Source organism: Xiphophorus hellerii, chromosome 16, assembly GCF_003331165.1.
Source record: "Xiphophorus hellerii strain 12219 chromosome 16, Xiphophorus_hellerii-4.1, whole genome shotgun sequence".
Classification (NCBI taxonomy): domain Eukaryota; kingdom Metazoa; phylum Chordata; class Actinopteri; order Cyprinodontiformes; family Poeciliidae; genus Xiphophorus; species Xiphophorus hellerii.
In genome coordinates this window covers 19186333-19199292 of record NC_045687.1, presented here as the reverse complement: position 1 = coordinate 19199292, position 12960 = coordinate 19186333, and the positions used below count along the sequence as shown (strand labels likewise).

The 12960-nt window shown below is 41.8% G+C and overlaps 1 protein-coding gene across 1 annotated transcript; it reads left to right on the top strand.

Moving 5' to 3' along the window:
• The first annotated feature begins 945 nt into the window (after positions 1–945).
• Positions 946–12593, top strand: smcr8a (Smith-Magenis syndrome chromosome region, candidate 8a). The gene is made up of 3 exons (XM_032588017.1): positions 946–2167; positions 4591–6357; positions 8971–12593. The coding sequence occupies exons 1-3, from the start codon at positions 1515–1517 to the stop codon at positions 9431–9433; spliced, it is 2883 nt and encodes a 960-aa protein (XP_032443908.1). The 5' UTR covers positions 946–1514; the 3' UTR covers positions 9434–12593.
• The last annotated feature ends 367 nt before the right edge of the window (positions 12594–12960 follow it).

The following is a 12960-nucleotide window of genomic DNA, read 5'->3' as shown; positions in this document are numbered from 1 at the left end:
CCTTGATATTTGATAAGGGTTATTCTCGAAGTGTGAGAACCTGTGCTCACTCCATGTTTTCACAAGCTAACACGCTTCATTTCTTCCAGATCACATGGTGTCCTGTTTGTCTGTTTCACTTCCCATTTTCTGTGTAATCCTGCACAGAAAAATGAGAAAGTAATCAAAGCCTGATTTATTTTTAACCTGTTCTTATTTGATTGTTCATGCTCACTCTGTTCAGCCACTTACTGCTGACCTATGAACCACTCAGGATATTTTTCTGCACGACAACAAATAATAATAAAAAAAAAACACAAGTCACTTTGAAATCCAAAAAATACGGGAGCAAAGAAAGTTAATAGAAGTTTCTAAGTTTATTAACTCAGACAAACTCATTGTTTGCCACAGTTTTAAAGCTCCCAAACTTCCTAAAAACTATTAGCTAGAAGAGTGATCTAAAAAATTAAATGGGTTGTGATTTTTTCATCAGGTCCTGCTGAATATCTTGGCTTGATTTTGTTCTTCTTTTAGTTCCTATTAGTAAATAGATTAGCCTTAATCCTTATTTACACTTGAACACTTTCCTCAGTTTGAAGTCCAGAATAATAACATGTCAGACAGATTTAAGTTTAAAGTAATCTTTTAATTTTTACCAACATATTTCTTTAAAATGTAGGTAATATTAAAGTTTTTGTTGGAAGTCCAGAATTTGCTTCCAGTCTCAAAGACTTTTTAGCTCACCACCAAAGATTATTTGAAAAAAAAAAAAACATTGAAAACATGCTAACAAAAGTTGGTCATCAAATACAAGAGGAATTTAATTGCTTTGAAACTAACAAATATATTTCTATTAATGATTAAGAGGGGTGTAAATTAGTTACACCATGTCTTTTTGCTAATAAAATGCAATAAAAACGCAAAAAAAAATCTTCAACAAAAAAATGTAAATTTTTATATTATTATAAGTAACTACACGGGAAATTAATATTTCTGAATTTGTTGAATTAAAAATAAATAAATAAATCAACATTTCCGTTTTGGGCGGAGTTAGTTTTCCCTCGATGGGCGGAGTTTTGGTCACGTGACCAGGCAGCGTCCAGCTGGGTAATCATGGCGGCTGTCTCTGGACGTGAACGGCAGATGTAGCGGTTTTTCTCCGTAAACGATGTCGTTTGAACCACGCGCCGGACTTTGATCCAGAGAGCGGAGGGACGGCAGCCCCACATGAAGAAGAGGAGGACGGACGCTCCCCTCCGAGGCGGCCGTAACATGAAGGCTCTGCAGGCTCCTCGGACACTGTGATTCCTGAGGAGGGCTTTTGTCAGCCAAGGCGCTGGATGGTATTTTTTTTTTTTTTGTCGAGTTGTTCATTTGTATTTTTAATTAGCGGAGTTCTTCTTGCAGATGTTGAGTTAATTTGGAGATTAGAATAGGTTCTTTGGAGCAGCTTAACCTTCTTGGAGGTTTTACTACAGTGTGATGATGGCCAGTCTGAATGGACTCTCTCCCTGCTGTCCACACACAGCTTTTCTATGACTGTTTGTGCTTCTGCTGCTTCCCATGCCTCCCTCAGTAATAACACTATGATAGGCTCCCCAGATGTGGTAGCTTTCACTAAAGAGGATGAATATGGGCAGACAACTCAAGACCCTCTGGGTCTCCCGGAGGAGTTCTCCATACCCCTCTACCCTCTTGCAGACTCCAATCCCTGGGCCAAGACCTCCTATGCCAAGTTCACCAAAGACTTCATCCTCATCTCGGAGTTCTCAGAGCAGGTGGGCCCCCAGCCTCTCCTCACCATCCCAGGTGATCCCAAAGTCTGTGGCACCTTCGACCTCAACTACTTCTCCCTGCGGATCATGTCCGTGGACTACCAGGCCTCCTTCGTGGGGCATCCACCTGGCAGCGGCTACCCGAGACTCAGCTTTGTGGAGGACTCCAGGGTTGTCCTGGGAGACTCGAAGGAGGGAGCGTTCGCATACGTCCATCACTTCACCCTGTACGACCTGGAGGCGAGGGGCTTCGTGCGGCCGTTCTGCATGGCGTATGTAGCAGCAGACGAGAAGAAAATCATGCTCCAGTTTCAGGAGCTGTCCCTCCGCTTCTCGCAGGCCTCGGAGTGTCTGAAGGCCGGCAACAGAAGAGCATTCGCCAAGGAACTCCAGAGGAAGCTCCAGGACCTGGAGTAAGAGCTTTATTTCAAATTTTACTTGTAAACGTCTTGTTCAAAGGTCTAAATTGGATTTTTAGATGAGGTCAAAAGGTCAGAGCAACCAGTGATGAGGGTTACTTTGTGTCATATCAGTGAGATTAGGGGTAGTCAGTTGCTCGGCCACCTCAGATTCTCCTGAAACTTTGTAGCAGTGACCTCTGCAAGCTAAAACCATTTTACCTGAATTTATAACATTTGCACCATTTATCACCATGTCAAATTTTTATAATAAATCTCACAGCTTGGAAAGAGAAACAGTTTCACTTTCTGACACATCTTATGACATAAATCCGTCTCTTGAGTCTTCAGTTTTCAGGAGACGTTTAAATGTACTTTCTGAACGCAGTAAACACAGGTGAAAAAGTTGTAGATTTTTGTACTAATGCCTGAAATTCAGGATTTGTCTAAAACTTTCAAATAGATTTGAAAGAAATTAGGAGATATATATATGTAATAAACTGTCTTTTAGCTCATCATTATTGTGAGAATGTTATGGAAACATCACCAATTCCCAACACCATAATGTTAGTATAAATCGAAGTTATGGCCAACTAAAGTTGACACAGGTAAAAAAATTAATTAGATTATCTACTTGTCCGCCACCTAATCTACGTACCCTTATATAGTTATTTTGGTTTTCAAAGCTCTTAACTGGGTTTTACAACAACACTTGTCCTGCTATCTGTGTTTTACGTGTTTAATAATTTATTTCTAGAGGCGTACTCGTCTTGGCACATTCAGCTACGGAACATTTACAAAAACTCCCATCTTGTTTAGCCGTGGAGCTTTGCACAAGTTGAAGTTAACCAGGCTGATCCTAGTTCTGTTGTGAATTTTTATTATTCTTGCTGGAAACAGAGAATTTTGTTGGTTGGCCAAGAGTAAAGTCACAAAACTCACCAAATTCTAGAGCATTTCCCAGTTTTTTTTTTAATATCCAAGCTTCAATTTCGTTCACATCGTGTTGATTACAGGCATCAGCTGGTTCAGGATTGACTCGCTGTTTGGTCCGCTTATGAATATGAGCCTGGATTTTTGAGAATTGTTGCCATTAGGTGGTCTATTTCTTTTTAATTTACACTAACTTTAGTAATCTTTCTTCTGAGGTTTTCTGTGAGGACATAACAGTAATGATGTGCTTTCTCTACAAGGTTTTAAGATGAAGCGAATACCTACAAAAACAAAAACACGTTCCGTTGTCCTCTTTGTTCAAACAAAAAAAAAAAAATAGGCAAAAATCCAGAAGCTGTAAAGCAAATACAACGCTGCATATTCACAAGTGTCTCCATGACGAGCACAGGTTTCAGCTGCCTTTCATTGCCAGCCTACTAGTTTTTAATCTTTAGAGGTGCATCAACACAATGTAGAAAAGGAAGGGTCGATGGAGTTACTTGGCAGAAGCAGTTATTGCAGCACTAATCTGCAAAAGGCTATTAGGTAATTTTCAAACAATGGAGTCCATCATTATTGATCCCTGAAAGATTATTCGCATGCGGAAAACATTCCACAATGCCTCATATCAGCTCCCAGGGTTAGAGGTTGAGGTTAGGTAATTAAAGAAACTGTAAAAAAATAAACAATCTGTAAATGAGATAAGCAAATCTTGTCTCTAAGATAACTCTCTAAGCCTGTAGATATGAGACAGACTGCTTATATGTACTTTACTGAAAACTACTCAGTTATGAACTATTAGAGTTCACATTAGAATGATAAGTATGAGTTAGTATGGCTGGTATGGAAGGCCTGCAGAAAGACTGCTAAAAAATTAACTGCACCACTGCTTAGATGTCCAAAGTTTCATTTTTAAACGAACCACAAAACTTCCTGACCAATGTTCGCTGAACAAACACAACCAAAGCAGACCAGTCGGATCATAATGGCCCGTGTTAAATGGCGAAAACCCAAACTCATACCAACTGTCAGAATCGAGCTTTATTTGCCAAGTATGTTCACACATACAAAGAATTTGTCCTTGCTTACAGAAGCTCACAGTGCACAGAGAGTAACAGTACACCCAGTAGACACAGATACATCCTAACACAGATATACACACACAACTTTACATACTTAAACCTTTATATAAATCTAAAATACAAATTTATAAACAAATAAATAATCAATGTCAAACACGGGGATAGCAGGGTGATGATACGGGGTTATCGCCACAGGAGCTTGGCACCATCCTTGCACTGAGATGACCAAGCCTTCCTGTGTACACCAAAGCCCGGTTGTTAGTTTGTAGGATAAGATGTTATGTCCAAAAGGTATAACCAACTTACTGAAGGTTGATTATACCTTTTGCAGGCATAACCAACAATCAGTCAGCAGACTACCACTGGTATTTTTAGAACCGTGCCATTCCATGCCTATCACTGCATCTGTTTTGTTCTGCTCAGGTACACCCACTCTGTGCTGCAGCGGGAGGAGGGCCTGCAGAGAGAGGCGGGGCCTCAGTGTGTTTACTCTGCCCATGCTGTAGAAAAGGCCAATGAGCTGGCGAACGTGGAGAAGAGCATTTACGAGCACAGAGACCTGCTGAAGCAGATCAGTGCCTACCATTGGCGACCGCGACGGGATCCGCACGCCGTCTCGTGCCAGAAGTGCATGACCGAGTGCTTGAGAGAGTGCGAGGAGCTGTTGGACAAATACGCCAAGCTGGCAAATCCCCGTGGTTACAGCCAAAGGGTCCCCAAAGGAGAAGGCGACGAGATTCAATCTGATGATAACAGAGGGGAAGAAGAGGTGGATGAAGATGATGATGAGGGTAATAAACGCAGGCCATCATACACGCCACAGCTGATCAAAGCCAAGTCTGCAAAGTGTTTTGACAAACGCCTGAAGACCTTGCAAGAACTGTGTGAGGAGAATTTCTACGAGGCCACCGTAGAGCTTCTGAAGGAGACGGAGAGGAGTTTCCGCGGCGACCTGTGTTACCTCTACACTCGCCGCCTGGACAAGGCGCTGCGCAGGAAGCAGAAAATTGTCAACTTCCTGTTTGAGGCAGATCTCATTGATGACGTTCAGGATGAAGCCGAGACACTGAGACCATTCTGCGCTGTGAATCATGCCATAGACAACTACATGCACTTAAATCCACCTCATATTGTCCTGGGGTCAGAGGCTCTTGAGCTTGATGGATTAAAACCTCAAGGTCCGCTAGGCCTGGCTTGTGAAGCCGCCACTACTCGGGAGCTTGGACTTCTGGGAAGCCATCTGGAGTCCTCTCCCTCAGACCAGACCTTGGAGACACAGGGGAGCTCAGAAGGGACCAAAGAAAGCTTCAGCAGCGATAAAAGTGGAACAGATCAAACTGAGAAGCAAGAGAGTCTTGCAAGTATAAATACAGAAGGTCCTGATCCGGACTCTGACTTGACACCAGAACCTGACCAAAACACCTACCCAGAGAGGGAAAGCAGTAGCGAGGACATGGAGACCACTGCTGGGGAGGATGACTGTGGTACTGAACAAGACCAGACCCCTATGTCTTTGCTGGAAGTCGTGTCCGAACTGGAGGCCAGAAAGGATGACGAGTGTGAGGTGGGAACGCACTCGGAGCTACTGGTTCCCATGGATACAGCTTGCTGTAGGGCCCAAGAGGGTTTCCTCTATGAGGCAGCTGACCCTGATGCTGTGCCGTGCCTGAGTCCAAACTCTACCCTGAACCCCTCTAAGGTTCTGGTGGTCAACCAGGAGCCCCACGCCCTTCACCCCATCCAGGATGAGTACAGAGTGGGTTCCCCGTGCTCAGAAGGTCCACCAGCAGGGCTGGAGCTTCCCGTGGGCGTCTTTGGAGATGCAGCTTCACGTAGCTCCATAGAGGACGGGTCGGACTGTACCATGAGTGCTTCCACGGGCTCCGACCGGGCCGCCTCGCCGCTCGGCTACGGGGGGTCAGTGACCCTCCGTCAGAGGAAAAAAGCCGGGCAAGGCGCTTTGAGGTTCGTGCGCCAGTACTCCTTTGCAATGCAAGCCCTGTGGTGTCTGCTGAGCGGCAGGACGCTGGTGGTGCTCGGGGCGGACGAGGGGAGAGTCCGCCGCCTCGTGTCTGCTCTGGCGCTCTTCGTACCCAACCCTGGCAAGAGTGGAGAGAGGGTCCAACCCTGGCTGTCCTGTCCCTTCACCCTCACCGACCTTCACAGGTGGAAACTTATTGGGCTGCAAAGGTAAGAATCACTGCAGTATCAAATCACATCTTAACCCTTTTACTGATTTTTAGTATTTTAAGATGTACAGTGCCTTGTAAAATATTTATAAACAAGGAACTTTTACACATTTTGTCACTTTTCAACTTGATATAAAATAAAATGGAATATAACTGTGCAGTGAAAGGAATACGATGCATGGTTTTCATATTGTTTGCTAACAAGTCGTAAATAGGGCATGAATTTGTATCCAGAGCCTTTTATTATGATACTTCCCAAAGGACCCACTACAACAAATTGCCTTCAGAAGTCAACCAATCCATAGTTAAACTACCCCTCTTGTGTGTTTTTATTTTTGTTATGGAAGAGTGGCAAGAAGAAATTCCTTACTGAAGAAATCCTGTTTTCAGTTTCCCCCAACAAACACAAAACAGGGAACGCAGCAAACGTACGGAAGAAAACACCTGCGTGCAAAACACAACGTGGTGGAAAACTACTGCACTTCACTTTAAGCACCACTTCCACTATGACAATGTTTTTCAAAGTGGATTCCACCAGGGGGCGCTGGGGAGGCCTCAAAAAGCTGCAGGGGAAAATGAGAAAAAAAAAAATCTAATGCATTTCATTCATTTTTTTAAATAATAAAAATCAAATCTGTTTTTCAATCATTACAAAATAAAAGTTGAAATAACTTATTGAAATGCTGCTTGCCATGCTCATCTTTCTGATTGGTTGCTAGTCAGATTTATCCAGCTGCTCAGCTCCTCACGCTAGCATAGCAACCATGAAACAGAGCCCTGCTGTGGAGCTCACTGCTGCCAAAAACCCCCTAACAACTCATGGCCAACTAAAATCAGAAGGTATGAGACAGCATTATGCCAAACAAATATAATAATTAATGAATGGTAAATAGTGAAGCAAAGACAAATAATTTGCTAAAACTTTTAGAACAGATTCTAAAGTTTGTTTCCACATTTTGTAGCGTTGTCTGTTGGTGTTCAAAGGGGCCTCTGCCAAGAAGCTAATGCTGTTTGTGGGAAAGTTTGGCAAACACATGCACTGTGCACTAATATCATAAGGACAGCGTCATGCTGCCGGGAATTGAATTCTCCAGCAGGGATGAAGAGGATAAAAAAAAAAACCTAGTAGAGACTGAGGAAGGCGTTCGCCTTCCAGCACGACAGTGCAATCTGCAATTCTGCAATTCAAATTGTAGAAAAACGAAGATTGAAGTGCTGGAAAGGCCTCGTCAAAATCCAGCCTAAACTCAATTGTGAATCTGAGCTTGACTTGTTTTTTGCAAAGATTTGGCTAAAAAAGCTCAATTTGTCTAAATTTACCACATGCAGATCCATTCGAATACACTGAGGTCTGTGGAAATATGTGAGAAAATGTGAAAATATTCAGTGGCTATGAAATCTTTTTATGGCAACATTTGCTGCAGAACATGAAACAAAAGCAGTCACGATTTACCTGAAAGAGAACTTGAATTTTTGAGGGCTTTGCAAGTGTTAAATCTGAAGCCGATGACATCATCATCTCGCTTCAATCACACCTTACGCCACACTTACTCATCTGCTCTGACTCAGCCCTCGGTGACTCACTCTGACACTCCTGCGGCTTTTCATGCACATCTGTCCAGGAACGTTTCTTTTCTACTCTTTCTGCAAACAGAAGCTCGACTTTTTGAGCAGAAGAAGAGGATCCTGTGTGTAAAGTTTGTTGCATCCATTTAATTTTGATCTCTGTAAGAAATTTAATCAGAATTCTAATTGTTTTAGTATTTTTTTGTGTGCATAAGCTTTAAAGTACACATCACGTTATAAAAAAAAATGCTAGTTTTGGTAACTTGGTGTGAAAAGAGTTCAAGGATAACCTTCAGACACCCGGGGCTCCGGGGCACAAAACAGAAGAGGGGGAGGGATAAAGATGTTGGAAAGACGAAGAAAAGTTTTTCAAAATGGTTGAAAGACAGTTGAGTAGGTGAGTAATGTCAGTGTATCAACAAGAGAGCTGTAAATATTCAGGTTAGCTTAAGCTAGGCTACAATGACAGGCGGTTGTTGTTGTCTCCGTCCCGTATTGGTTCAATACGGGACACGATTTATTCCGTATTGCTATAAATGTCTGATAGACACACCTATCACACACATCTCAACAATAAGTGTAATAATAATGACCAAAACAAAACACGGGAAATATTAGGGTCAGCTAAATTGTCGTTGCGGGACCTAAATAGGAACCCCCATCCACGCCATAAACTGACGACGAGTTATTATAATTTTTCTTTAAAGAATGATAGAAAACTTGCTACCAAAATGCCTCAGACCTGCAGCCCACAGGCGGTTCTAGACACAGACTAACAGAAGTGGCTCTTTGGTTCAAATATATTAAATGATGAAATATTGCACAGTTTTTTGTTTCTTTTTTTTTTTTAAATTGCCCCGTAGGCAGCAACGTATTCACATATATGTACATTTATTATTATTGATACTTTAATAAAAAATGAGTTGTACAAGTTTATGTGGTTGGGGAGGGGGGAAGATCACTATCAGCTCTAAATTGATGACTTTTACTCCCATGATGATTAAATGCAGTGTTAAATTGTAGATGTGATCGTCCTTTCCTCCCTCAGGGTTGCTTCTCCCGCCGGCTCCAGCGCCCTCTACTCCCTGTCCCGCTACAGCCGCTACATCTCCATCCTGGACGCCGACATGAAGACCCTGCGCTGCCCTCAGTACCGCGGCCAGCTCCTCGCCAACATGGCCGACCACCGCACCTACATCCGCCGCGGCTCCACCTACTTCCTCCACCTGCAGAGCGCGCTCTGCCGCCTGGCGGCCAGGGCGTTCCTGCTCACCTTCACGCACCACCTCCACCTGCCGGTCAGCCCCACGGAGGGGCCCGAGGCGGTGGAGGCCCGGCGGCGGGGCTTCCTGCAGGAGCAGCTGGGGCTGGACGAGGAGGACGGCCAGATCCTGCTCTACCTCAGCCGGCTCATCGCTCAGCGGTACCTCCAGCCCGCTAACAGCGACTACTGCGCAGCTATACCCTGTTTTAGTTTTAACTACGTCACCAGCGTTTTATATAAAATCTGATTCCGCGAGGGGAAGGGCGGAGCTGGATCCTTTCCAACACCTCACAGTGGAAATCACCGCTGATACTTTGGGTTCATTCGGACCAGGAGTGATCTAAATAAGGTCAAAATCTCTGCACTGATTAGTTTTTCCTCCATGTTAATCTCTGTCTGCCTCACTGTGCATCTCTGTGATCTCACACCTTCCTCTGGTGGCAGAGAAACCAGAGCTGAATGTCTCTGCCGACTCTTAACACTTCCATATTGGAGCAGATGAACACTGGCGAATACATGCTGAAGCAAAAACAAAACTGGCAAAGAACTGTAGCGTCTAGTTCGACTGCCTATGTCTTTATGGGGCACATGTTGCAAAGTTACATGTAGGGCAAAAAATTAACAGCAATAATTTGACCTATTTAGCCTGTCATAGATTTTTAAAAAATGTGGTTGTTCCTTTTTCAAAGTCAATATTTTCACCATGTTATTCCTACATTTATAAATGTCAGGTTAAAACTGAATATGTAGTTCACAAACTAAATATTTAGCTTTCAAGTTAAATATTTAGCTGCGAAGCTAAAAACTTGGTTCGATTTAGCTATTTAGCTAACTAAATATTTAGTGCCAAATTAAGTAACAAGCTTTGAAGCTAAATATCTAGCTTCAAACAAAAATATTTATTTTCCAAACTAAACATTTAATTTTCAAGCAAAATATTTATTTTCCAAACTAAATTTCTATCAATAAAGTTAAGTATTTAGTTATTTAGCCAGCTAAATATTTGCTATATTGCCAGCTTACTCATATTTAATCTAAAAGTTAAATATTTAGATATTTAGCAAGCTAAATATTTGCTATATTGCTAGCTTGCTAACTAGATATTATTTTGAAGGTTAAATGTTTAGTTTGGCTCCAGCTTAAATATTTAATGTGGAACTCTGACATTTTTAAGTATATGAATAACATGGTGCAAATGTGACTTAGAAAAATGAGCGCCCAATGTTTTACTTATGACAAGCTAAGTAAAAGGAATAAAATGCTGTAACTTTTTTGCCCTGTAACTTCCCAAACGGCGGCGCATATGTGTTGACAGCTTTTATACCCTCCACACAACATGTAAACATGTTTTTCAGCACCGCAGCGCCACGTATGCTGACATTTTCTGTTGGCCGAGAACAGACGCCGTGTTCGTGAAACGGGGGCAGCTGGTTTTAGAAACTAGCCCTTCTCTTTGGAACCATCCATCTGTCCCTTATTCTATGATTTTACCTTCACTCGCCAACATTTCTTTTTCTTTTTTTTGTTTTGTTTTTTTTTACAGCCCACATTCCTTCAGAAACGGACAAGCGTCCATTTTTGTTACCAACGGCAACACGTTGTACGACCGTTTCTACGTAAATTTAAGCTTTTGATTCCAGGGTTACGATGTCCGAGGTGGTGGAGAACTGACTCCTGTCGGTCAGGAGAAACGTTACCGATCAAATAGTTGTGACCGTTTTCTTGACTATTAAACAGGAGAATTTTAAGCTATTTAATCTAAATGTATTGAATTTCACTGTTGTCTTAAAGTTGTGAGAGTGACGTGTTGTCAGCATGACAGTCTTGTGTCAGAGTGATCACTGTGTTGATAATATTTAATTTTTGTTACAATACGGTTTACTGAAAGCAATTACTCTTTAAATGCTCTTAACAATAAACTTTTATTTCTTGTGCCAACAGAAGTTTAATTCAGGACACCTGCTCGACTTTATTAACTACAGATGCACCGATCAGCCTTTTGCTGGCTGATACCGATTTTTGGTTTTCTTTCAAATCAGCTGTTTGTAATTTTTTCTTTTGCATTTCTTTTGTTTAAGAGGGAAAATATGTGCTGCAGGTTATTTGATTTGAAATCTGCCAGAAAATGAAGGAGTAACCCAGTTTTATCCTGATTAATGGTGCATCTTAATAAATGAGAATATCAGCCAGTCACGAATTTAATAAAAAATGTAAAACAGTAATTTTTCTCAGGTTTTTCTGGCTGTTGATTTTGATGATTATGGCTTTAAAACCCCCAAATACGACTTCTCTCAAAATTTTTGACCAACAAAAATATAGTCATTTTGTATGTACATATACAAATGCTTGGGCTACTTAAAAATATGTCCTTTTTAAATGCACCAATTTAGATGGAGTTCTTTCTGCGTGAATTACTGCATCATTGCGCCGGCTGCTTTCACTTTGGACTTGGACCTTGACATCTGCAGCAGATTTTTCCACATGTGCTTTTCCCTGTTACTTTTGCACATGTTTTTAATTTAGTCAGTTTTTCCTTCCACTCAACTTTACATCAATGTCCATGGTTATAGGCTTCTGTGGGACGTATCGTCAATGACGACTATCAGGTCAACATTTTGAAGGTCACAATGTGACATTTCCTCAATATTTTATGCTTTATATAAAATATATTTTTAATTATCCGCTACAAGCCACAATCATCAAAATAAACGGGGGAAAAGAGTTTAAAATTTGAATTTTTTTGCTCCATTTTACCGCCTCCTAGAATTGGATACATTTAACTTTTCAAGGATATTCTAATTTATTGAGCCATGTTATTTCCATAATGCTAATCATTTGTGATTTAAAAAAAAAAAAAAGATTAAACTTAATAAGGCGAGGTTTTAGTATTATTATTTTTAGTGCATTTGATCTGCTGATCACTGAGCCCTGCCGGGGGGAGATTCCAATCTCTGGCCAATTAGTTAATGCATCTCCTGGTGGCCCACTGCAGGATAAACGCTCACAGTTTAGGATTTAACTTTTAAAAGTGGCTTATCTTTGCGTTTTGTGCCGTCTGTGATTCTGTGGGGTGGTAACTACATGACTGCATGGTCAGAGTTTAAAGTTTAAAGGTCACTACAAGCAAGGCTTTGGACTACTACTTAAGTGGATCTGTGCAGCATGTGATGAAGAGATACGCCTGATGTATTGGGTTTTGTCCTAGTCATGCAAAAAAAAAAAACAACAAAAAAACAACCTACAAAGAACAAAACAAAAAAAAAAAATAGCACACCCTGAATGTAATCTGAGAAGCCATGCCGCTGTGTCCTTACGTTGCTGTATTATGTCTGCTTTTTGTATCTCATCAAACTGCAGGTTCAGCCCTGAGAGGAATTTGAATTTGAATAAAGCATGATGTGAACGTCGTCCTGTTTGCCTTTGTGTTTGTTTTTGTATTTTTTGCCTGCTGCTGCTCGGTGTGTGTGTGTGTGTGCGCGTGTGTTTGTTTCTAATACCTTGTGGGAATCATTTTCCTGACACATACGACGTTGTGGGGACCCACTGTTCCTTGTGGGAACCGAAGCCTGGTTTCCACAAGGGGAAACACTGTTTTGGGGTCAGGGGTCAGATTTAGGACTAAGGTGTGAATTGAGTTTTGGTTAAGGTTAGGGTTAGGTATGTAATGGGGAGGGTTAGGGTAAGGTTAAGGTTTAGGCTGCAGAAATGAATGGAAGTCAATGGAAAGTCCCCACAAAGATAGCCACTCAAACGTGTGTGTTCAGATGAAACTTC